General features: G+C 44.4%; 1 protein-coding gene across 1 annotated transcript in view; it reads left to right on the top strand.

Annotated features, from left to right (window-relative positions):
* The window catches only part of LOC126485015 (uncharacterized), a 142,988-nt gene that overhangs the window by 103,233 nt on the left and 12,671 nt on the right, over positions 1–27,084 (top strand). The window contains exons 3-4 of the mRNA XM_050108620.1: positions 14,444–14,610; positions 24,553–24,666. Coding sequence (XP_049964577.1) covers positions 14,444–14,610; positions 24,553–24,666 — 281 coding nt within the window. The remainder of the gene's footprint in view (positions 1–14,443; positions 14,611–24,552; positions 24,667–27,084) is intronic.

Here is a 27,084-nt window from a genome sequence, read left to right on the forward strand (position 1 = left end):
TAAAATCAACATATCCCATCATTAGCGTTCTAAGAGTGTGTTTAAAATGCCACAGATTATATCCATAAACCAGGAAAAGGTCGTGTGGGGTTGTTTCCAGTTCGAGTATTTGGGAGAGGATAACCAGTTTCGGTATTTGCGTTACAACCGTAGACCCCCGAAAATACGTCACAGACAAAAGTTTGAGTTCAGGACCTAGTGTGTGTGTGTGTGTGTGTGTGTGTGTGTGTGTGCGTGCGTGCGTGCGTGGGTGTACAATGGCAGAGCTGCTCGGTATGTTTGTAACCGATTTGGTTCGAATGCATATGAGACCTGTTGTAAATTATGCCTAGCTTCGTATCAAATTTGCCGCGAGACCGTGAATTTCAAACGCCCTTTCGTCTCCAGGGTAGCTGTTATTCTACTGGGGATTCCTATTTGCATTTTCCATCCTCCTTTTTGCCATGTGTCGCGACCATTTACATATGTTGCATTACCATAATGTTAGCAGAGGCACCCAAAGCAGAGGTCAGTTTAAATTTGCAAAAAACTGGTATTTGGTATTAGAAGGGATGCAACGTTGACTTACAACTCAATGGAGACGAAACACTGTAATTTATCAAACCCACAAGACAAATGGTTCAAATGGCTCTAAGCGCTATGGGACTTAACACCTGAGGTCATCAGTCCCCTAGACTTAGAATTACTTAAACCTAGCTAATCTAAGGACATCACACACATCCATGCCCGAGGCAGGATTCGAACCTGAAACCGTAGCAGCAGCGCGGTTCCGGACTGAAGTGCCTAGAACCGCTCGGCCACAGCGGCCGGCCCCAAAAGACACTGAGTGCACACTTGTCGCAGTAACATTTTGGCTTTTGCCTGATTAATGTGTGGAAGTTGTTGGTAATCATCTTTTATCCTGCTTGCTTCTACTACAACTGTAGGATACGTTCACTGCGACGAGCAAACATTTGGTAAAAGGTGTAGACAACTGATAAAAGATTAACTCAAGGATTCCATGTTTCACTTCTCCTGATTGCGAATTAGTATTATTACTGTTACTGTCGTACATCTTCAAATGCTCATCCTTCCTTCCTTTCCTTGGGCCTCGTCCCACACCAACGCAGGGTCGGCTTTGTTATAGCGGATTTGGCAGCGTTAGTTGCAGAGGGTGGCCAGATGCCCTTTCTGCCGCCGCCCTGAGCCCCTGCGGGACGGAAGTAGTGTACCCTAGCTGTCTGCATCTACTGTAAGCCATGAAATACTGCAAACGTAGTCAGATGCGTTTGAGTCGTGTAAATGAGGCGGAACGTGGATACCAGCCCAGTGTTCATTTAGTGGAATGTGGAAAACCGCCTAAAAACCACATCCAGGCTGGCCGGCATACCGGCCCTCGTCGTTAATCCGCCGGGCGCATTCGATCCGGGGCCGCCGAGTCCAGGAAGCAGTGCATTAGCGCTCTCGGCAAACCTGGCGGGTACATCTTCAAATGCTCACCTGTGTAACGATGCATCTGAACATAAGGTGAAATAGATTGCAATCGGCCACAGAAAGATAAACACAAAAACGGCAAAGTAACTGGTGCAGTTTTATTCACATATTGCACACTGAACAGCAATGATCACAAAATCTTATTATGGAAGAAGTAGAACTCCGTTAGCATTGTTCCGACAAATCTCAATTTGGCGTCTGCCTTCGCCACGGTTAGACTTGTGTTGTCGCTCAACGTTGAACCGCTGCGGACAAATGCTTCTCAATACTTGACATTGTGCGTGATTGAAGATAGTACAACCAAGCAATGTAGGGTAATTTACACGCGCTTTACATCTATTCTTGTTTAGGGCACGTACTACCGGCTTAAAATCTACGTGCCTGGAAGAATTGATTGCAACTGAAATACTTCGTGTTCCATTAGCAAGTCGAGGGTATGAAAAGGTTTGTTCGGACAGTGCTTGTGCATCACAGCATGACATCGGGAATGTAGCTGCTTGCTTTTACACGTTGTTTTCCTGTGTCTGTAACTGTGTCCACAGTTAATGTTTAAAGATCTGCGATTTATTTTGAACGGAGTTGAAACTTCATTCTCCTCTCTTTTGATGTAAATTATTAGGTTGGCTCATCATCGTCCATTGTTAAATTTCGCAGCACGAATTATACCGGGGTGACTGTGTGGCAGTTTTAGAGGTTTTCTTGAAAAATTTTTCCCCAGAAAAATGTTTCTAGTAAATTCTGAAGGTGTATATAAGTTGATCACATTTTTCATCATGTAAACGTGTCCTTTTTTTGTGCAGTACACTTTTCTACCAAAAATATTGTCGGAAACTTATCACAAAGTCACCCCATACTGGGGGTTAACTTTGTGCCACGGTCTTGTTCTTGAGTTTTTCGAATGCTGAACACTGAGCGGCCTACAAGGTAACTCAGTGACAGTAAAAAAGGTAAAAACTCTAACATAATTATGTTTAATTGAGTATTTAATTTATTATGACAAATTTTACAGTACTTTAAAAACTTGCTGGTCCCATAATTGTTTAAAATTAGGAATACAAAAGAAGGATGACAGTCTGCGACCACATCGGACGAGATACGCTTTCACATTGTATCTCAAATCAAGCAATGAAAGTGGAAACCATAATCACACATGGGCACAGCATATTCAGCAAACAAATCCTTTTCTTCTTTACTGAATATAATTTGTCCACCCACTGACGCATGTTGCTTCCTGTACGATTTGCACGTGAGGGTATTTTGGTGGATACCATATTTGTTAGCTGCTGCACGAATTGAGATTTTCTTCTCACGAGTTTCATTAAGCGCATTCTTCAACATATCATCAGTGCATTGGCGTAGCGTAGACAGTCTGCAACGTTTCTATATCTCCGTGACATCTCATGCAGCAAATCAGTGTTATGAATACCATTACAGTATATTATTAAAAAATCACCCAACGACTTAATGGAAACGTGCCACAAAGTCGCCCTTGCATCTTTCAGTTATTAACAACTCTCGCTAACGTGCCAAAACCATTCGTGTCATAACGTTCATACTGCAGCATCAGTCTAATGAATAATGTAGCGAAACTGTCCGTTAACCAGAATTAACTGATATTCTTCCTTCCTTGAGACACAATAGAAAGTTTCCGACAAAAAAGGGTTGCACCGCAAAATGCTCAGACTGCTGCACACGGTTTGGTGGGACCATCGAAAACTCCGTCCGATAGTCCTGGAAAGGCCCAACGGTACCGACCGACCGCTGAGTCACCTGACCCAAAGGCGTCACTAGATGCTGATGCGGAGGGGCATGCGGTCAACACAACGCTCTCCTAGTCGTTGTTAGTTTTCGTGACCAGAGCCACTACCTCTCAACCAAATAGCTTTTCAATTGGCCCAACAATGGCTGTTGTAGCCCGCTTGCCAACCGCGCTCGGCAGACCTGGGCGGTCAGCCATTGAAGTGCTAGTCAGCCGCGACAGCGCTTAACTTCGTGGATTGGATTGTTTTGTGGGAAGAGACCAAACAGCGAGGTCACCGGTCTTATTGGATTAGGGAAGGACGGAGAAGGAAGTCGGCCGTGCCCTTTCAAAGGAACCATCCCGGCATTTGCCTGGAGCGATTTAGGGAAATCACGGAAAACCTAAATCAGGATGGCCGGACGCGGGATTGAACCGTCGTCCTCCCGAATGGCTTAACTTCGATGATCTGACGGGACCTGGTGTTATCACTGCGGCGCGGCCGTTGGCTAGGGACCATACAAAGCAGGACATAAATAACAAATACACCTGCAGATGGCAGCACTACCCTGAAATGGCTTCGGCACTTCAGCTCTTCTAGTGGCCACTTTCCGAACAACTAGGGTGTATTAGTTCGAAAAAAGTGTGGATGGAACAGTCTCCTACACGGCACAGTCACCATGGTTTACGGTACATGTTTTCCTTATGAATGGTCAGTCTTGGCAGTAGTTACTGTTTACACTTAGTTTCCCTATGATAACATAGGAAACAACCGAGGAGATTAGTGCTTAACGTCCCGTCGACGACGAGGTCATTAGAGACGGAACATAAGCTCGGATCAGGGAAGGATGGAGAAGGAAAGCGTTCGCGCCCTTTCGAGGAACCATCCCGGCATTTGCCTTAAGCGAATTAGGAAAATCACTTAAAACCTAAATCAGGATGGCCGGAAGCGAATGCGAGTCCACTGTGCTACCCCCCTCGGTGAAACATTTTGATCACTTTTACATAAATCATAGTTGTAAGAGCTTCAAAACTGTAATGTATGATGCACCACACACAAGCGACATTACCGGTGCACCAACTGAACGCCAGAGCCCGAACACATCACTCTTTTATGGTATCGGAACAGCTACAGTTTTCGACAAAATCGACATTATGTATTAAAGCTGAGGCTACACACGTCTCAATTTATTCAGAAAACGTAACGTAATACCGACTTTCCGCAAACTCAGGGGACAACTGAAATATTGAAGATAAACTTGTCCAGTGTCGTGAATTAAAATATCCTTTATAGTCGAGTTATTTGTTAAAACTTTTTCAAAAAGGACACAAAGTGTCATTTCGTTGTTCTTGAAGGGCTTTTAAGAAACCAGGTGGATTTGTTGAAATTAGGTACTGGCACGGAAAATGGGGGTCGATGCGTGCACCGCAGAGATGAGTGTGCGGCGGAGCGCGGCGCTCTGACCTGGTGGGTGCAGGAGGCGGCAACCGTAGCGGCGCTGGGCGACGCTGCGCGGCGTCCACGCGTGGTCTCTGGCGGCAGCAACAAACGCAGCTGCGAGCGCGCGGCGGTCCGGTCCTTCCCCTTCCTGGGCCGCCGCGAGACGTGGCAACAGCGCTGCGCCGTCTCGGCGGAGCCGGCCGGAAGGCAACCAGTTCCCAAAGAAAAGAACAGAGCCCGCCGCCGCCGCAGCGGCTCAAAGCAAAGGGCCGTCATAAAAAAAGAGGAGGCGGCGGAGAGGAGAGGAAAGCCGCAGCGGCACAGGCACAGAAAACAACAACGTGGAAAGCTATACCACTCGGTTTGGAATCGATTCAGAGAGGCAGGGGGATACTAGCGTCGCAGGACTTGTTTACTACTCGGCAGAGAAGGTCGGCATTCCGCGCCGCGCGGCGCCTTTGAAGCTCGGCTCGCGCAATAAACAAGGACATCGCTAATATGCGCGCTGGCTCCTCACCTACTGCTACCTGATGGCGGAGAGGCCGATGCATGTGCTAGAGCCGCAGAGCTCCCTCTGACTCGACAGCAGTCACGTTCCTCGAATTAACTGCGTCCTCGGAACACTTTATAAATGCTCGAGGTTTTACACACGGCTTGGTTCGAACGAACACCGTGCTTCTGAAACAGTGCACAAACGCTAAGTGATCTTGTTGCTAATATCGTGCGCGTAGCCCAAGTTATGGCAAGTTGTTTGTTTTGATTTCGTTCTGTATTTGCTAAAGTGAGCTCATCAGACAAGTGTAAATTTCTATGCAGACTGGAAAAATAATTTAATGGATGCACTTCATTTGTTTAAATAATCGTACAATAGCTTTGCATGAGGTGTGCCCTGTGCTACAAGTCATTGAACTGTTTTAAAAAAAGACGGAACGTTCTGTTTATAACCCTGTAATCAACTAACCAGAAGTCTTGTTCCTCCTGCCACCGAACTTCACTAATTCCCACTATATCTAACTTTAACTTATCCATTTCCCTTTTTAAATTTTCTAACCTACCTGCCCGATTAAGTGATCTGACATTCCACGCTCCGATCCGTAGAACGCCAGTTTTCTTTCTCCTGATAACGACATCCTCTTGAGTAGTCCCCGCCCGGAGATCCGAATGGGGGACTATTTTACCTCCGTAATATTTTACCCAAGAGGACGCCATCATCACTTAATCATACAGTAAAGCTGCATGCCCTCGGGAAAAATTACGGCCGTAGTTTCCCCTTGCTTTCAGCCGTTCGCAGTACCAGCACAGCAAGGCCGTTTTGGTTATTGTTACAAGGCCAGATCAGTCAAGCATCCAGACTGTTGCCCTTGCAACTACTGAAAAGGCTGCTGCCCCTCTTCAGGAACCACACGTTTGTCTGGCCTCTCAACAGATACCCCTCCGTTGTGGTTGCTCCTACGGTACGCCTATCTGTATCGCTGAGGCACGCAAGCCTCCCCACCAACGGCAAGGTCCATGGTTCATGGGGGGAGGAATTATATAGTACTATAACAAATATCAGTGTATCTGTAACGGAAGTGCAGTCCGGAACCGCGCGACTGCTACGGTCGCAGGTTCGAATCCTGCCTCGGGCATGGATGTGTGTGATGTCCTTAGGTTAGTTAGGTTTAAGTAGTTCTAAGTTCTAGGGGACTGATGACCACAGCTGTTAAGTCCCATAGTGCTCAGAGCCACTTGAACCATTTGTAACGGAAGCATCAAATTTTGGAGGATACAATAATAAACATTCCTCTAATAGTATAACGACAATTAAAATGCTTGCAACTCCTATAGTAAAGTGTATATGACGCACAACTCAACTAGGAAATACTACATGCCCCATATAAAAAAAGGGCTCTGAGCACTATGGGACTTAACAATAACCGAGCGGGGTGGCGCAGTGGTTAGACACTCGACTCGCATTCGGGAGGACGACGGTTCAATCCCGCGTCCGGCCATCCTGATTTAGGTTTTCCGTGATTTCCCTAAATCACTCTAGGCAAATGCCGGGATGGTTCCTCTGAAAGGGCACGGCCGACTTCCTTCCCAATCCTTGCCTAATCCGATGAGACCGATGACCACGCTGTCTGGTCTCCTTCCCCAAACCAACCAACCAACCAACTTAACAATATCTGAGGTCATCAGTCCCCTAGAACTTAGAACTACTTAAACCTAACTAACCTAAGGACATCACACACATCCATGCCCGAGACAGGATTCGAATCTGCAACCGTAGCGGTCGCGCGGTTCCAGACTGTAGTTCCTAGAACCGCTCGGCCACTCCGGCCGGCGGAATATTTGTCCTTTAATCCTTGTTCTATATTTGATTTTCACACAAGGTGGTTTACGGCAACGTAGCAAACATCCGTATTTCACCTTGAATTTCAAAGAAATCATTTTGGGTTCGATAATGGTATCGATACAAAAAATCGAAAGGAATCGGTAATGCAACACCCCTGGGAAAGAGTCCATGGCTACGCCATGTTAACGACGACGCTATCGTCTCAGTGGGCAAGGGAAATGATCCCTCGCAAAGACATGCATGGAGGGAAATAAAGTTGTTGCTGTGTTCTACGATACGAAAGGCACACCCCAAGGCGACATGCTGAACATATACCATATTTTACAGACTGTAAGACGTTGCAGACTATAAAGTGCATTTTAATTTTAAGCAGTTTTGAAGATCTTCTTTTTCTTCCTCTTCGTCATCATCGCTGTCCTCTTCATAATATCTTCTCTCACTCTAGACCGCGACTGTTTATCCACCGACACACTTGATTGGTTGTAGGTCGTTTTAAAGCTCCCTTCGGCGTGAATTCATGTTGGGTTTCGTCCATGATCCATTTGCTGCATTCCTCTCTCATGTACGCTTTAAATGGTTTATTTATCGAGAAATCAAGAGGTTGCAATGTGAAGTAAGTCCTCCCGGAATAACAGCAAGTTCTGTATTTCCAGATCTCAGTTTCTCTTTCTTAGAATTTTTCAGATGACTACTAAACTGATTTAGCACAAGAAGAGAACTATTTTTCAGTAAAACACCTTTCCTTCTCTACCACACTCTGTTAATCCATAATTACATACCACCCTCGTCCGTCCCACCTTCATCATGTAGTGAACAACAGCACCTAGCGACATTTCAGAAGATTTTGGCATTGTTTTGCCAACGGTCTTGCCGCAGTGGTAACACCGGTTCCCGTCAGATCACGGAAGAAGCACTGTCGGGCCGGGCTAGCACTGAGATGGGTGACCGTCCGGTCTGCCGAGCGCTGTTGGCAAGCGGGGTGCACTCAGCCCTTGTGAGGCAAATTGAGGAGCTACTTGACTGAGACGTAGCGGCTCCAGTCTCGAAAATTGACAACGGCCGGGAGTGCGGTGTGCTGACCACATGTCCCTCCGTATACGCATCCAGTGATCCCCTGGGCTGAGAGGATGACAGTAAAATGCACGTTCAGTATGAAGTGGACTATTACGGCATTTGATTTTTGTTATTTGTATGTTGTCAATCTGTGGTGCCACACGTAAACTCTGTGTGAAGTCTTAACAAACAAGATGCGCCCGATACAGTGTCCGATCGTGATAATCAATATACCTTCGTTAGCGGAAAGTAGCGAGTACAGGAACCTGATTACACTTTCATATCGCTTGTTTGCAGTGCCAACGAAGATTCGGCATAGGAACCTGAGAATCTATGCAGTCATAAGTTTCTGAGACGGCAGCTGCGACGGCGCCAGGAGGAGGCAGCTCGGGTTTCTGCCAGAGGTTGCGTTGCTGAAAGTTGGGTTTCCACAGCAACATGTGTGCTCCCCTCCTGGCGACCCTCGGCCCCGCCACGCCACACGTGTTCCTCACAATGGCAGCTTTGTTGCGCGAAGATGGCTGCAGCTACTGCACTAGTACCCTACATGAAGCTGGGAGCGGTTTCACTTATGTACACCGTCATTATACCAGCATGCAGTACAGAAATTGAAGAAAACGTAGGGTGTTTACGAGGTAATACGTGATAGACGCGAATGGGCAAAGTGGGCTACAATAAATGTGATTGCATCTGTGTGACCGATTCGTTGTCACCTGCCAAACTGGTGACACGTATGTCAACGCGTCGAATTCTGTTGTTCTGGGCAATCTTAATGGGATAAGCTATAAAAAGGTTTCACAGCCTGAGGTTCCGTACTACTTTCAGGCAATTCTACACGTCATACACGAGTAGGGACGGTGGGTATACTGCTTCCGTGGCCCGTCACGGCAGTTCGCCGCTGGTCGGTCATTTGTACGAAAAGTTGTGGAGCAACTGTGAACAGATGATGTGCAAACAGCATGAAGAAAATTCCGCAGGAACATCCCAGGCTCACCTGATTCCAGCACTACTCGTTTAGAGGCTCCCTGACTGCAACCTTTGGTGAATTCGCACCACACTGAATTCTCGGAGATGGAGCTCGTGTATGTTGTGTGCTGTATAGTAGAGAACGGTACCGAGAGGTAGGATACAGAGTGATGCAGCTGCTGACATAGTGGGAAAGCTGGACAGGACGAGATGATTAGTGAACGCTTAAATACGGTAAACAGAAATTTTAGTTAATCTGTAGCTTTCTCCAAGCGTTGCGAAGAAACTTTACAAAAGAACAAACATCAACAAAATCCACCTATTACAAGAAGTGAACTGAGAAATGTTGTGCAGTGTGAAAAAAATGGTTCAAATGGCTTTGAGCACTATGGGACTTAACATCTTAGGTCATCAGTCCCCTAGAACTTAGAACTAGTTAAACCTAACTAACCTAAGGACATCACACACATGCATGCCCGAGGCAGGATTCGAACCTGCGACCGTAGCAGTCGCGCGTTTCCGGACTGCGCCCCTAGAACCGCGAGACCACCTCGGCCGGCTGCAGTGTGAAGCTCCCGCTGCTAATGCACGAGCAAACTGCGGCAGATTGATTCAGACTGAAGACTGTGACTGAGCCGTGTAGCTGTGGTCGACCATCCTACGTCGCGGCGGTAGAGGGCGCAGAGCCGCTGAAGGCGCGAGTTAGTGGGCGCGCATAGCTGGATCCGCAGTAGTCCCCGTGCGACCACTATCGGCATCTGTCGGAAACGTGCGTTTCCGTTACAACTGTGAGACTCTGGTGAGGGTGATATCGATCTAAGATACCACGGTGTGAAAATCTTCAGTTGTAATCTTGGTGTAATGTGGTGCAGGCCTGTCTTATATGTGTTAGAAAGTTTAATTTGCACCTAAGCAAACACAGGCATCACCTGCAGGGGCCCCCAAGACCGATGTGACTGTTGGACAGACACAGGTCACGTATTGTTTAGTTTATTTTGACTGCATCTTCAGTTATTCGTTTCCCCAGTGGAACACATTACAGTTTAAAAGGACCGCTCAGCGCTATCGTCAAGACAAAGCGAAAACTAACATTCGTCAGATTACGTTATTACTACAGGGAACAGTTACACAATGCGACCACTGCCTATGTTGGACAGTGTGCAATAACCACCAGTAGACAGCAGGTTGCAGCACTAGCAGTGGAGGGTATATAAAGCGTGTCGGGAGAACGCGGAAAACAGTGGTTGTAATATGGAAACGGAGCGATTTAGCTCAAAGGGATATTATCATTGGCTTTCGCTCAAAAGGATATGATCATTGGCTTTGTTGGACAGTGTGCAGTAACCACCAGTAGACAGCAGGTTGCAGCACTAGCAGTGGAGGGTATACAAAGCGTGTCGGGAGAACGCGGAAAACAGTGGTTGTAATATGGAAACGGAGCGATTTAGCTCAAAGGGATATTATCATTGGCTTTCGCTCAAAAGGATATGATCATTGGCTTTCGCAACGTGTAAGATTGTAAAATGTTTGCGTGCCGCCATCGTTAAAAGTACACCGTGCACGACAAAATTGCGCTATCCAAAACCGACGTCGAGGCAACTGTGGTGCAGCACAGGCCATATGACAGGGGTGAACGACGGCTGCAGAGATGTATCTGAACGAATAGACGTGCAGCTGCTGAAAGTGACCACCCACATTTATCAAGGGGCTACCAGCAGTGTCTCTTCAACGAGCGCTCAGCGAACGTTGTTGCGTTTGGGGCTCCACGGCGACTGCCTGGTTCATGCACCCATGCTGACTGCTTCTTCATCGGCAACTGGACGTCCACTGAGTGGCGACAGGTGGCCTTTCCAGATAAATCACGTTTTATGCACCATGGGGTAGATGGCAGTTGGCATGTACGACGTGAAACGTCTGAAAGCACAAACCCTGCATGCCTGATGGTCTGGGGATTGTTTCCATGGCTTTGTCTGGGTGATCTCGTCATTCTGCAAAGCACAGTTGATCAATACAAGTATGCATCTATACTTCGGGACCGTGCCCACCCCTACATGCTGTTTGCTTTTCCTCAGCACATCTACCAGTAGGGCAGTCTAACGCGCCACACAGCTTGCAGTGCTTGTGTTTGTTTCGAGGAGCACAGCAAAGGACGGTTATCCAGGCCTTTGACTGTTGCTCACATTAATGTGACTGGACAGTTCATTTAATAGCATTAAGGTCTATCTCCGTGACTGACTGTTAAGTAAAATACAGTTTGTTCGATTGCCACTTTAGTTTCGCTTCTTTTATTTTTGAAGCATCCTCAGCGGCCTGTGATACGTATTTTGCTTCTTACTATACGAATATACTTGATTCGCGATAATATAGCTCCTAATATGTTTCTCTGTTGCAGTGTTGGCCTATTACAATGTTAAAAACAACTGAAGGTTTTGACCATCTTTGGTCCAAAATACGGTTTTCTCTTTTTTTCTGTTCGGAGATGGAACTGTGTTCAGTTAGTATGTACAACCCACTATGTTCTCTTCTGCAATTTCTGCATGCACAATTCACTATGTTTACATCACGTTTAACAATTGTTTCTCTAATTTACTGCCATAGTGCTGAGGGCCATTTGATTTACTGTGTGTGTGTACTGCTTGTAATATTGCCGACTTTCAAAAAAATGGTTCAAATGGCTCTGAGCACTATGGGACTTTACTTCTAAGGTCATCAGTCCCCTAGAACTTAGAACTACTTAAACCTAACTAACCTAAGGACATCACACACACCCATGCCCGAGGCAGGATTCGAACCTGCGACCGTAGCGGTCGCGCGGTTCCAGACTGTAGCGCCTAGAACCGCTCGGCCACGCCAGCCGGCTGCCCACTTTCGTTATACATTTTTATATCTTGGTATGCGTAGTTTGGCTTTCGCAAGTGCGCGTATGTGGTTGGGAGAAGCACTCGGATTTTGATGGGGGATATCGTTAACTTTAAAAAAAATAGTAAATGTGTGTGCAAATTGTTATTTTTAAACTAGAAACTGAAAAACTATAAGAAAGAATTTTTCCATCGCATATCTGATACATAAATATAGTAAGATAGTAAACATGTGTGCTAGCCACTGAGAATGCTTAAAAAAATAACAGAAGTGAAATGCGTATGGTATTCAAATTTACAATTATTATGTCGATATAATGAAAAGGATAGTTGCTACTCAGCATCTCCGGTACAAGGTGAGTAGCACCTATCCTTTTCATAATAGCTTTACATTCGATATATATAGCTGCGTCGAACAGTATTCCCACAGACACGTCACAAACCTTACAACCTGATGTTTTCGGCATGGCCGTTCCTGGACCGCCAAGTGAACGACACCTGGGAGCACAGTCTATCCGTCTTGCATCCATTCTTCTACACTTACAGTTTCCTTGTGCCACTTGTACTACCGAATCTACAAACATAGGACTTGTAATAACTATTAGTACGCAAATGACGTAAATACTTAGGTAAATGTTGTTCAGTATACCGTCTTCAGTCACCAATAGGCATGACTGCAATTATACTCTTACGAACTAGTATACACTGAAGAGCCAAAGAAACTGGTACACCTGCTTAATATCGTGTAGGACCCCAGCGAGCATCCAGAACTGCCGCATCACGATGTGGCGTGGACTCGACTGATGCCTGAAGTAGTGCTGGAGGGAACTGACACCATGAATGCTGCAGGGCTGTTCGTAAATCCGTAGGAGTACGAGTGGGTGGAGATCTCTTCTAAACAGCACATTGCAAGACATGCCAGATATGCTCAGTAATGTTCATGATTCAAATGGCTCTGAGCACTATGGGACTTAACATCTGTGGTCATCAGCCCCCTAGAACTTAGAACTACTTAAACCTAACTAACCTAAGGATATCACACAACACCCAGTCATCACGAGGCAGAGAAAATCCCTGACCCCGCCGGGAATCGAACCCGGGAACCCGGAGTAATGTTCATGTCTGGTCAGTTTGGTGGCCAGTGGTAGTGTTTAAACTCAGAAGAGTGTTCTCGAAGCCACTCTGTAGAAATTCTGGACATGTGGGGTGTCGGATTGTCCTGCTGGATTTGCCCAAGTCTGTCGGAATACACAATAGACGTGAATGGATGCAGGCGATCAGACGGGATGCTTACATACGTGTCGCCTGTCAGAGTCGTATCTAGATGTATGAAGGGTCCCATATCACTACAACTACACACGCCCCACACCATTACAGAGCCTCCACCAACTCGATCAGTCCCCTGCTGACATGCACGGTCCATGGATTCATGAGGTTGTCTCCACACTTGTACAAGGTCCATCCTCTCGGTACAATTTGAAACGACACTCGTCCGACCAGGCAGCATGTTTCCAGTCCTCAACAGTCCACTGTCGGTATTGACAGGCCCAGACGAGACGTAAAGCTTTGTGTCGTGCAGTCATCAAGGGTACAAGAGTGGGCCTTCGTCTCCGAAAAGCCATGTCGATGATGTTTCGTTGAATGGTTCGCACACAGATATTTATTGACGCCCAGCATTGAAATCTGCTGCAATTTGCGGAAGAGTTGCACTGTCAAGTTGAAAGATTTTCTTCAGTCGTCGTTCGTCCAGTTTTTGCAGGATTCTTTTCCGACAGCAGCGATGTCGGAGATTTGATGTTGCCACCGGATACCTGATATTCACGGAGCAGTTGTGGAATGGTCGTACGGAAAAATCCCCACTTCATCGCTACCTCGGAGAAGCTGTGCCCCATCGCTAGTGTGACGACTGTAACACCTCGTTCAAACTCACTTAAGCCGCGCGGGATTAGCCGTGTCTAGGGCGCTGCAGTCATGGACTGTGCGGCTGGTCTTGGCCGAGGTTCGAGCCCTCCCTCGGGCATGGGTGTGTGTGTGTTTGTCCTTAGGATAATTTAGGTTAAGTAGTGTATAAGCTTAGGGACTGATGACCTCAGCAGTTAAGTCCCATAAGATTTCACACACATTTGAACATTTTTGTACAAACTCACTTAAACCTTGATAATCTGCCACTGTAGCAGCAGTAACCGATCTAACAACAGCGCCAGACACTTGTTGAATCATATAGGCATTGCTGACCGCAGCGTCGTATTCTGCCTGTTTACATATCTCTCTATTTGAATAGGCATGCGTATACTAGTTTCTTTGGCGCTTCATTGTGTAAGTTGAAATAATGATCTGTAGTCCTGTTTCACACATAAATATACATAATCACGTATGCAGAACTACAGATCTTATTTAAATTTTTTATATATGTTCCGGCATTATATACGAATATACAGACCAGTTTGGTTCGTGCACTGTAGTCTAATGTGTCCATGATGCCCAACCGCCTGCCACAGGTGAAAGAAGCGCTTCAGCGGCCGCAGTGTGATGTGCGAGACGTAGTGAGTGAGCGTGCCTGTGTGCTTGTGTGTTGGCAGTGGTGCCGACCGAGTGCAGCGACGGCCGGGCGTCGGACACGGAGGAGCTGCTGGCGCGCCCGCTCGAGGCCGGCTGCGACCAGCCCCCGCAGCAGCAGCAGCCGCCGCCGCAGCCGCCCCCGCAGCAGCAGCAGCCGCCCTCGCCGTCGCATCCGCTCGCCTTTGAGGTCAGTCTGCAGCGCACTCTCGTCCGCACTACATCACATCACAGTCGCCGGTCATCTGGCCTTCCAACAGGTCTCGGCCTGCCGGGTGGTTTGGTGGCGCAGTTTGCTTTGCTTATAACGTAGGGTGGTGCAGTTGAAAGTAGCCCGACTCTCCTTCAAATGCGAATGCAATATTTCGACTTCTGAAATACAATAAACAGCTACAACTGCATTCTTGCGCCAGCATTTCCGTTTATTTCATCGCAGTTTCTCTTTGCGGTCTGCAAAGCGACTTTCTCGATAGAAGAAAGAATTGAAACTGTGGAAATGTGTGTGAAAGCACGTTCGATCAAGGAGAACTAGCGAAATTTTTGGGGGTCAAGTATCTGAATAGAGGACTACCAGCAAAGAGAGCAATACAGAGTCGGTATAAAAACTGGCACACTTACGGATCTGTGCAAAATGTAAAACGACAAAGAATTCCTCCAGTTCGCACACCAGAAGTTACTGTAGATATTAACCAAACAATTATTCAGAATCCGAAGAAAGACGTAACTGACCCAAAAGGCGCATGTAAGTAGGAGAAGTTGCCAGCGGATACTGAAGAGCCTTAATTTGAAGACGTGTCGTCCGACGGTTGCACAGCAATTACGGGAGGATCACAATCAGAAACGTGTAGATTACTCTACGTGGCTTTTGCATAACATCAACGATGGTTTGTTAGACCCTTTGCATTATGTCACGAGTGATGAAGCATGCTTTCATCTATCTGATCATGTGAATTCACAGAACATGAGGTACTGGTCAACGGAGAACTTTAACATTGTGTGGCAGCAACCACTTCATGATGAAAGAATTCGGCGTTTGGCGTGGTGTAACAGGAACGCGCATCATTGGACCGATATTTTTTGACAGTAGCCTCAACACGATTCCATACATGGAAAATTTTGATACATTTTGTGCTCAGCTCACCGAATATCAAAGACAATACTGCTTCTTCCAGCAAGATGGGGCAATATTCCACACGGCTAAGGTATCTCTGGAACGATTGCAAGAATGTCTTCACTGAGGAACGAACTGTCAGCAAACATTTATGGCCACCATGTTTGCCGGATCTAAAATGTTATTTTTTCCTGTGGGGACACCATAAGAGCAATGGCTATAAAACAAATCCATACACAATACAGGAACTGAAAGACATCGGCCGTAAAGTTGCCACCATCGATATCCGAACTTTGGTGTTTCTGAATATGCTTTGACATGCACAGCTGTGAACTGATGTTGCAGGGGGTCACTTTCAGCATCTTCTACAAATGTATTTTTCACTGTAATTTTCATTGTAAATGAATATTAAGTTCACTTCACCTCTCTATTCCTGTAATTTCACTGCATTTCCTTGATATTTACAGGGCTACTTTTATCTGTGCCTCCCTGTACTTGCCCTTTGTTACAATGCGAAACAAGACATATTTACCTGTCCGAATGGAAGCCTGATGTTATTATTCGTATGTGACGTGGGAAAGACGAAGGAGTATGGTTTAAAGTCCCGTCAAGGAAGAGGAAATTACAGACCGGCAATCTAAGTTCTGATTTGGGGGAGCGTAGGGAAGTAAAAACTGTCATGTCTTTTCCACAGGAATCATCCCGGAATTTGCCCTAGGAGTTTTATGGAAACTACAGAAAACTTAAGTTGTATGATCGGTCGAAAATTTAAAAGCGAGCCGAGTGTGCGTGACGGGAAGGATTATACTTTCTCACATCCCCTCGGAGACATTAACAAACGGTCCGTAAACTGTGCTATATTACCAGATACTGAAATGAAACCTACGGAAATTTGGTATTCGTTGACCACAATATTATTGCACCTAGGAGTTGGGGCGACTCCAACAGCTCGTGAGTCAGCGCGTAATAGGGGCTGACGTACGTACAACTAACATGAAATAACTGACAGTACGACGCGTTTTCTTAGTTCCCACTGTACTTGTTTACTGTAGCGTTACCGCATGTTTTGAATTTATTTATTTTTTTTATTTTTTTGGGGGGGGGGGGGGGGGGCCGGTGGGCCAGCATCACATTAGCGATCCAAACGGTACAGAGAAGGTTGAACAACAACTATGCCATCTCAATCCTAGCAAAAGTGGACACTATAATCCGATAAAGGCCAAGTGCAATAATATCGTGGTTGAGTAGTAATATAAACAACTGAAAACAATAAAATTATTTTAAAAAACAAGTATGACATTTCATCAGTAAAGACGGCACAATAACTAACGACAGAATTGTAGATTCCCCGTTTGCGCATTTCACGAAATGAATCAAATAATAACACCCCAGAATTAATGTCTGACGAAGAAGCAAATGTGTTCGTAGATGGCTGTATTTTAATAGTAATGATTAAAACTGGAGCAAAAGTAATACCAAGGATATCTATGAATTTATGGACAAAACGAGGAATGAACAGAAATGTAATAATGACCTGAAGTGCTTTAGATAAACTACACTAAGTTTCCGATGAGTTTAAAAAGGAAAGCTTACACTCAGCTTGCATTACCAGCTTTGTCTTAACGCCGGTGACAGGTAGACTTCTAATGCGAGAACCGTTCAAAAAATGAGGGTTGCCCATGGAGCATTGTTATGAAACCAATTGGTCAGCAAAATAGATCGTCATGTATCCCCTCATACAATTCCACCCTTCAAAAATAAAGGGAAATGAGTAAGTGAATTCTCCCTTTAACGCTTTACTACTTCCTGTTTTTGTTCTGATGTAGATGTGTGACATCGCTATCAAGTACGCAGTACACGAGAAAAAGAATTATATGTTGTATGAGACAAACAGGGCATGATAGATCTGAGCAAAGAATTTATAGGTGGGCACACTGTCAATGAGCGGTGATCGACCATACCAGAGTCGAATGGTGTTCTCTGGCGTCGATTCAATATGATTTTTCCGTTTGAAACGAAAGGGAACCCAATGAACTTTATAAGACTCACACTTCGCTCACCGAGCCTTTTCGTGTGGAGGTAAACTGCAACACAGACCTTTACATCCAGTATTTGAAAAGGGAAAAACCAGATTTCAGCGTCGTCGTTAGCAGAAGCGTAGCGCAGTCGTGTCATGTAACCTTGCAGCTCATTCACAATTACGTTCAACAGAAGCGATAAAAACCCTTTGTGCGCTTCAAATACTTACAGACGGATAGAAGCGAGTCTGCAAATTGCTCTTGCGACGAACGTCAAACAGCTCCCTTAGTAGATATCTGTTTAAACTGAATGTTCTCTCACATTTCCTCGGCGAATCAAAGAGCACTTTGATCTTGGGAGAGAACAGCGCCCTTCTAAATGCGGATCGACTTTGTGGGCCGGCAGCGGTCGGTGTCTCAAAGGCTTTCCGGTCGTTTGCTGACAGACGCCTTCCCCGACCGACAGAGCTTTGATTGTGCGATGTGGATGTACGGCCGACGTTTTCTCACTTCCGTGTTCATTCAGGTCAAATAACTCCTTCTTACGTAATGGAGCTGGAGCAACGGTACGTGACCAGAAAGCTAAGAAAAAATTTACACTGTGATATAAAAGCGTGATCAGCTGTTTTGGCTTCAAAGACAAAAATCGCTATGTGTAAGTCATTAGCAAAGATTTAAAGGTACAGAATTACTTTTATGAGATTAGCCATTTTGATTTCTTGTAGCTCATATTTTAAGATTCACAAGATAAGTAGTATCAAAACTAAAAACAGCAAGTATGAATCAGCAGAGAAAATACCCAGTTACGTAGCCATTCAGTTTCTTGAGGTGTCCAAATTTTGTACCATCTGCTTTCATGTTTCGTGTTAGAATATCCCCCAACGGCACCAGGCCCAGTTTCATTAACAACACTGTACACACTGCCAGGTACAACCGCCATTCTCCGAACAGAAATATGATTTATTCAGTATTGGCTGGCAGAGGATGTTGAATTTCCTCAAGGAAATTTTCTTGCGCTTATTCGTTGTACCAATGGCAAATTGTGGTCACGAAACTAGCAAACTCACATTTATCTATGTCTATACCCCGCAAACCACCTGTTGGTGTATGGCAGAGGGAACGCTAATTATGTTCCACTGCCACTCCCTCCCCCTTGTCCTGTTCCAGTCGCGAATGCTCCGTGGGAAGAACGATTGTTGGCAAACTTCGACCTTCTACAAATGTACGCTTTCGAAATTTAAACACTTACCCTCACCGTTATGCACAATACCTCCCTTGTAGCGGCTATCACTGGAGCTGCATGAACCATCTCCGTAACGCTTTTGCGCTTACTAAATGAACCTCTGACGTGACGCACTGCTTTGCTTTGAATATTTTCTGTTTCCTCCATCAAGCCTATCTGTTCCAGATCCCAGACTATTCAAATATTGGTCGAATGAGGCTTTTGTAAACTACTTCCTTTGTTGATGGACTACACTTCCTGAATATTTTTCCAATGCATATTAGTCTGGCATTTGCCTCAACTGCGATTACTTTTACGTATCCGAATGCAGTCGCTCAGCGGAAGACATTTCTTGGAAATCCTTCCATCGTGGCTGAAGAGTAACTGAATTTCGTACTAACGAGACAGCAGAGTCTTGCCACAGTTTGTGAGACGAGCACATAATTGGAACCACCAACAGATTAGATCCAGTGTTGTCACCACATATTTTTTCTTGGAATTGCAACTGTGAAACGGAACTAGTGATGCTAGAAACATAAAATGATACATTTTCACAGGATACTACAGTATCTGCGTGTGTCATATGAAAGGGACAAAATGGCTCTGAGCACTATGGGACTTAACATCTGTGGTCATCAGTCCCCTAGAACTTAGAACTACTTAAACCTAACTAACCTAAGGACATCACACACATCCACGCCCGAGGCAGGATTCGAACCTGCGACCGAAGCAGTCGGAAAGGGACAAATATAGTTAGCACTAGGTATCTTTCATCATATGATATGGTGACTTTGGATGTATGGATACTTTCGTAATTCTGAAGTAAAATATATCATTCATCGTTTGTTTCATGTTTTAATCAAAGAACGTTGCAAATTTGGTTTCGTGTAGATCCATATTTTAGAAGGATTTTCAGTTTGTGATTGAATGAAACAAATATAATTATTGCTCCAAGTCGTACAATAAAGTAAACCGAAAAAGAATAAATTGTAAGTTATACAAACGTTTATTTAGGTGTTCAATCAAATGTAGACTAAAATTCTGTGTGAAAGTTGTGGAGTTAGTTCGCACTAAAAGGAAAATTAAGACTACAAAATGGATAGCTGTAGTAAAAGAAGACCAGAAGAAGAGAGACAGTACAACAGGAAATACAACAAAAGTCACTATGGGCCAAGAAGGCTGAAACCACTTGGTCTTAGGATAGAAAGATAAACCATTCTGAGAACTTGAAAGTACTATGCGCACAAAGAAGGGCTAAAAGAAAATTCTAAAATGCTCTTCGTCGTACAGTAAGACCCAAACGCGAATAATAATATAGTCAACACGCAGGGAGGGGTCAAATAAAATGAAATTGCCTCTCTTAAACAAACGCTTGCACACTGATACGAGACCCATTAGGTGCACATGAGAAAGGCACAGGGCACAAGGACTACCATCTGATAACGCCCGCAAGTACTATCGCGTGTATAGTTGCAGAGGAGCTCTGTACTAAACTAGATAATTCCTTGTTCGCTTCGGTAATTCGTAGTCGTTAGAGCGTGTAAATCAACTACCAGGTGTAAGGCTGAAAAAGTTTCAGTGAACATGTTTTGAGTGGCTCGGCGATTACTCGTGCCACAGAACAGAAACAGGCGCGCCATAACCTGTTATGTAATTTGCCAGTGAGCATAAACGCAGCGAAGGCTCTTATTTATTCCAGTCGCAGGCGGCGCTCGTAAGGGAAGTTTTTATGGCGCACTGGACCGGTAAAAAGAACTCATAAACGTCAGCTATTCGTACCGTTTGTTGCTTCCATTCATGCCTGCATGCGCGTGCGCTCGCTTAAATCTGATTGCTTCGTTGTTGCACAGCGAATAACACGCGTGTCGTAGGAGCGCATATACATTTGAGCAACCTGTTCGTGCAACGTTCATACATACCATGCCTCTATTCCTTTCCTATCTTTCCCCCGTCTGAGTTAGGCTGAAGTAAACATTTGATTCGTGAGGAGTCATTCTTCGGTTTTTGATGTTCTGAATGGGCACGTGTTTGCAGAACAAAATATAGTATTGGGTTCCGCCACTTTTTGCAAAACACAGATAATTATTCTTATGTTATTTTTCTCGCCCAAACATGTTACGACACTTCCGTCCAGTCATCAAGTAACTACAGATTCAATAAAATAATAAACAGTAAATAGTAATACGGATGTACTGAAACATGTTTGGGCAAGAAAACTGTGTGAGAATTTATAAGGAATATGACTTGAATAAAGCAGTGAAGATAGAAGGGGCCAGTAAGGCATATTGACTAGTATCCAGTGTATCCAGAGGAATTTCTCTTGAACTATTTCGTGATTCCCCGTGAAACAAACCTATACGACTTTTAGTGAAGCCTGTGCGCCCCCCCCCCCCCTCCTTCCCCTCTTGACTCTGACCTTGTTCTGGGAAAGCTGTCGTCGGCTGATAGACTTGTGCGGCAGCGCCTCAAGTAATTCAGTTTTAACCTCGTCCTGTATTTCCTGCCACTCGTATGAGTGTGGATTCCTAGATTTATATCCTTCGTACCCTACGAAGTTCACGCGCGGAAGAGGTGTCGTACAAAACCTTAGTTCCATCAGTCCTGGAGTATTGATAGTTAGTCATGGATTTGTTGTCAGCATGGGAGTGACACAGAATTGCTCAGCAAACTGTAGACGTCGCAAGAAATACATTCTGCATACTGAAGATACACAGCCAAAATAAACTTCCCTCTAAAATGAGTCATGGATCATATTAATTCCTACAACATATATCTCGCATATAAATACATTACGCCAGACACACAATGTCATAGATTACAGATGCCTTCACCGAGCGAGGGCACGTAACACACAGGATCATCTAAAATTATTATCGCCGGCCAGAGTGGCCGAGCGGTTCTAGGCGCTACGGTCTGGAACCGCGCGACCGCTACGGTCTCAGGTTCGAATCCTGCCTCGGGCATGGATGTGTGTGATGTCCTTAGGTTAGTGAGGTTTAAGTAGTTCTAAGTTCTAGGGGACTGATGACCTCAGAAGTGTGCTCAGAGCCATTTGAACCATTTTTGAATCATTAGCTACTCTAACGTGTCACCTCGCAATACAAAAGCCAGTAAATATCACAGAGATAGAACAACAATACCGAAGAAATTAAAGTGTTTACGGTAGAAAAGGGTGACTAGGTCGGGAGACTACTGAATCATAAGGTAAAGAAGATTAGATGTTATCACGGTGGCAGTCCCGGAAGGAATCGAATGCGGCACATTCCAGGAAGTGAAAGCCTTTCAGAGATGAAAATTCTAAGGCAGCAAATTTTCGGGCAGTTCTTTGACGAACTCGGAATATGATACTCCGATTCTGGACCAGAAAAATCGATGGAAATATTTCTTCCTCCGAGAGCCCTGTATTAGGATGCAGAAGTGCCATTATATTGGCGAACGAGGAAGACAATCTGTGACTGTAACATTTCAATATACGGAAAATATCGCGTGTTGTATAAAATAAGATAACTAGTTACGTGATGCCGGCCGCGATCACTGGATTTGGAGCACGAACTCGAATTGGAATGTACGGAGAAAGAAATCGACCCTGGACTTGTGGAAGGAATTACCCTCACATTCGTGGTAAGTGATTCAGGAAAGTCGTGGAAAACCCAAATGTGGGAAACCCTTTCCTCTCAGATAGTAAATCATTGTAGTAAGAAAAAGTTATTAGAATTGTAACGTACATGGAGAATGTCTGCCATTACTCTTGGTACTTTATGCACTTACACGTTCGTTAATATTTTGGCTCAGAACAGGTAATTTGTATGATAATTTGCTTGTTGTTGTTTGACAGATTCGAAACCAAGTTCAGCAGTCATTAATGCAGTTGTTCTCAAGGGTATCTGTGTGTTTTCTGTATGGTTCGATTTCCATCACTTATTTGAAGTGCACCTCAACATGTGGGGTGGATCGATATACTCATGCATTTGAAATTATTTGCCATTGTGAAGCTCCATTCAGTTCTTGGAGTAGCAAACGATATCATCGCGCAAGTTTCAATCTTCCCGATATGGAAGGTGGCAGTCATTCAAAGGCAGGGGACAATGCGGGTCATTTGCTGTTTTGCATCTTATTCTTGATGTAAACCATCAGATAACGAGAACTAATTACAAAATACGCGAGCGCTCACTTATCATAACAGCTGCCACCACCTATCAAGTCCCTTGTACTGTTGCAAGCCGCCTCGCCGCTCAAAGTGTTGCGCACTCCTTTGACACAGAGGGACCGCCTTTGATTCTTTAAGTGGCCATACTAGGTTCTGGGCGTCGGCCAGATAGTGAGATCAAAGGTGCTTACGAGTTCCGGCAAATAGCTCACCGACCCCTCCGTCGTGTTCCATTGATATCGATAAAACTGTGGTCACCCGCTGGGGCTCCTCCGCCCATTCATGTAGCTCGCTGCCGAGTCCAGCGCTGCCAAGCGGCGGGAAGGCGAACCGGAGGCAGCGGCGTGACCTTGGCGGGCGGTCGTCGTTTGTGTATGCAAGGCCGGCGACTTTTATTTGACGGAGCGGCGGCGGCCGCTTTGAAGAATCACTGTGTTGCCAAACATAAACGTCAGTTCCTCGAATTCTGATGCCTGCTGCGTTCGCCATTACCTCTGAACGTATTTCCTTTATTTGTGCCTACTGATCTGCCTGGTCACTTACCCCAGATTGCAAAACGCTTCCTACGAGGGCAAGATTTTTTTTTTTTTTTTTTTTTTTCGAAAGGGTAGTGGGAGTCTTTCTTGGGTCAAAAAGTTCTGATCATTGGACTTGAAACAACCTTTTGTCTTTAGGTGATGCCACCTCTGACTTGCGATTCCAGAAGGTCGACTAAAAGTCGTCTACGTCTGTCACAGCCTACGCTTTGTAGTCATAACGCTTTCCAGCACCAAATTATTTTAGATGTAAGGATAGATGGGCCCTCGGATGTGAAATGTGGTGTATAAGGTACCGGTTCCAACAATTTGTACTTCAAATCCCTTACATTTTCATATTGCAAAAACAACTTCGGGGGCAAATTCTACTGAACAAATTCTTCTTCTTTCCACATAATATATAGTCACTTGTTTCAGATGGAGTGTCTGAAACAATGCTTGCAATCAAGTATACGTGAACAAGGATTTGCCAATCACCTACGATCTACATTTTTCAAGTGTACTCACCATTATGTAGTGCCGCACGAACTTCAGCAATCTTGAGTTTGGTTCATTACGAAGCTTGATCTCTTCTTTTAAATGCTCTGGTCGCTAAGAAAATTGTATTCATTCCACTGATGGTAACGTCTCTCTTCTTATCCTCCTTTCCATGTCTTACATAGTTAATCCAATAGTATTGATGGTTTAATTAACACAAATTTCCAAGAATAATTTTAATGATCAAACTATAAATTTTTCAAGTAAGTATAATTATATATTATCACCAAAACTTAATGCAGGACTGTGCACACTCCAGTTTTGATAATATGGCAGTATTAAATATTTTTCTGCCTGTGGCTCATTAAACTCGTTTATATGGTCAGAGGAACTTAAGAACTATATTAGTTCAGTATTTTTAAAAAGGAAAGAAGTTTTTAGTCAGGGGCAAGATTTATAATTTGTAGTAATTGGGTTCAATTCGAAAAATATTGGCAATTACTTATTGCTGCTATGCGTCTCACTCATGTAATAATTCGAGTTTATAACATAAATTATTGGCTTTATTATATCTCAAAAAGTCGTCGCCAGTGTAACAGCTGATTTTCATTGTCCCCACAGGAGTTCGAGTGTGACGTTTCCGTTGAGGGTGGCGTCGATGCAGGGGGACAAGAACGACAAGAATTTTCCTTCACGCTGTACGACTTTGATGGTCACGGGAAGATCACCAAAGATGTAAGTAAATCAGTCTTGCAATGAACGGGGCTCAATCAGTTACAAAAAAGTTATTGTGTGATTAGTTTTTGTTCAATGGAAGTAGAATTCAGGTTTAGAAATTAGTCTTCCCGTTGTTAACACTTTTACCAAATACATAGGTGATTATTTCGAAATAGTCACTTATTGCTTGGGTGTTAGCATTACAACTGTGGTTTTTTTTAATTTAGAGGACAAATCCACCGAATTTAATTATGTTACGCAATTTAGTTGCAACAGTTTGGTGATGAATCGCGACCAGGAGGAATATCTTGTGATCTTGAAATTTCCGCTTGCTCACTTAAATGAATTCACTGCAACAAAGGAAAAGTACGCAATATTCGTTTCAGACTGCCATACTGCACCTATGGCTCGTGCTAGGTAAGAGTACCATCAGAGGGGAATTTTGAAACTTATGTAAGCTTCCCCACTATCTCCCCCTTGCCACGCCACCACCTCCTCCACCACCATCACCACTCTCAATCAAAGTTGTGTTCAGGCTCGCAGTCTTTATTGTTTTCAAAACACAACTTTCGCTAAAGGCAATCACGCTAGATTGTTCCCATATTATTTTTATAGGAGCTGTCTCACTGTACATCTTGATTTAAATACGTACCATTAAACGAACGCAAGGTATTTACTTTAAATTAATATATAACGAGTCGTCGTGTCTTACTAGTTAGACACTATTGTTAACCTTAAAATTTAACTTAATCACAATATCTTCTCGTGTAATATTAATTTCCTTTATTTTCATGGTGTTTCTCAGCTTTGCTCATCATCTACACCTTACCACAATTTCTTCTCCCGTAATAATTTTCCTTCTTTCCATTATGTTTCTCGCCTTTACTCATCTTGTACATATCGCAGTAGCTACTCACGTAATTTTAATAATTTCCTTTCTCTTCGTGATGTTTTTTAGCTTTACTCATCACCTACATTATTCTCTCATTTCGTACGTCACCGCTCAATGGCAATTATCACGCCAACTCCACTTCTCGACTCATTACTCACGACGACTCTAAACTGACTACAAGAATAAAAACATTCCACGCTTGAAAAAACGGAACATTATCTAAAAATTGTATTGCCCATTCAATATCTGTCCGGTTACCAAAAAACCCGGTACCGGTGAATACGGTACACTTACTTGGATTTCCACCAATGCTAAGTAGTATATCGAGCACCATGTTTCCTTCAGGGAACTCCATCAGCTGCCAGGTTTTCAGTTTCCTCCCAGTTCTTGTCCATGCAGTAAAGAATCCCTTGCAAAATTTTGTTTTCATGTGTTACGAGGTACTCCTTCTGTGTCCACCCGTTTGTTTCCCAGACAATGCTGGTTTGGGGACTTTCACCTTTCATGTGTAGAATATTTTCCGCAAATTTCAGTCTTCTTAGCTATGATTTTGTGCAGGTTTCGTAGACCACTCCTTCCCGGCACTTCATCATGTGAGACGTGGTCGCAATAACTGATCATCAAAGTTCACCTCAAGCATCGTTGGTAGTAAACATTGAGCTTGTGTGCTGATTTTACTAGTATTTTCCAGGTCACACATGCGTATATGGTCATCGGGAGAATGATAGAGGAGTACGGCCGAAGGTTTGTGCATATACTTACAGTCTAATTGCCACATGGATCGCATTCGTTGGAGCAATTCTGCTCTTGATATCTGCACATACGGTCGACACCTTGTAGTACCTACACTTTGAATAGATACAGTTCCACTTTTTATATACGACTCGGCGATCAAGCGTGACAGCACATTTTCGTCTAGCTACTTCAAGCTCTTCTTGATCTTTAGCTGGTTCACGTTGTTGCTCTACCATCTTTCTTTCATATATATGATGCCAAGTCCGATCTTGAATCCATCACTCTTTCTGTGTTCCTCCCCGTCGCCTAACTGTCTCTTCAGCATGTGTATCTACAGAATCCTTGAATTCAAACCATTGCGTTTCAGCGTTATCAGGTAGATCCTGAGGTGCCTGGAACCGAATTTTAAAGCTAATTACAATTGAATTTTTTTACTTCCTTGTCTTTTCGCTTTGTCACATCAAACGGTCGCGTAGGTTCTCGGCGTTGCACCGATATGAACTTAACTTTCAAGTCCTCTAGGCCCAAGAAATGGTCTGATGCAGCATCTGCAGCACGGATATCTCGCAAAGATGTCTTATGTCCGCTACTTGTACAAACGTAATCAACTTCAGGTGATCGCCAGGTCTTCTTGTGTCTCATTCTAAGTTGAAAGAAACTGTTGTCTTTATAGAGCCCGTGACGGCTGCACAATATTCCGAAACGTTCACCATTAACATTCGTGCGTGGTGCTGTCGCAAAGGGTCCAACAACATGTTGAAAGTCATTACGGTCATTGCTAAGTAGCGCATTCATGTCATCCATAAGAA

This window comes from Schistocerca serialis, chromosome 6 (assembly GCF_023864345.2).
Source record: "Schistocerca serialis cubense isolate TAMUIC-IGC-003099 chromosome 6, iqSchSeri2.2, whole genome shotgun sequence".
NCBI classification, from domain to species: domain Eukaryota; kingdom Metazoa; phylum Arthropoda; class Insecta; order Orthoptera; family Acrididae; genus Schistocerca; species Schistocerca serialis.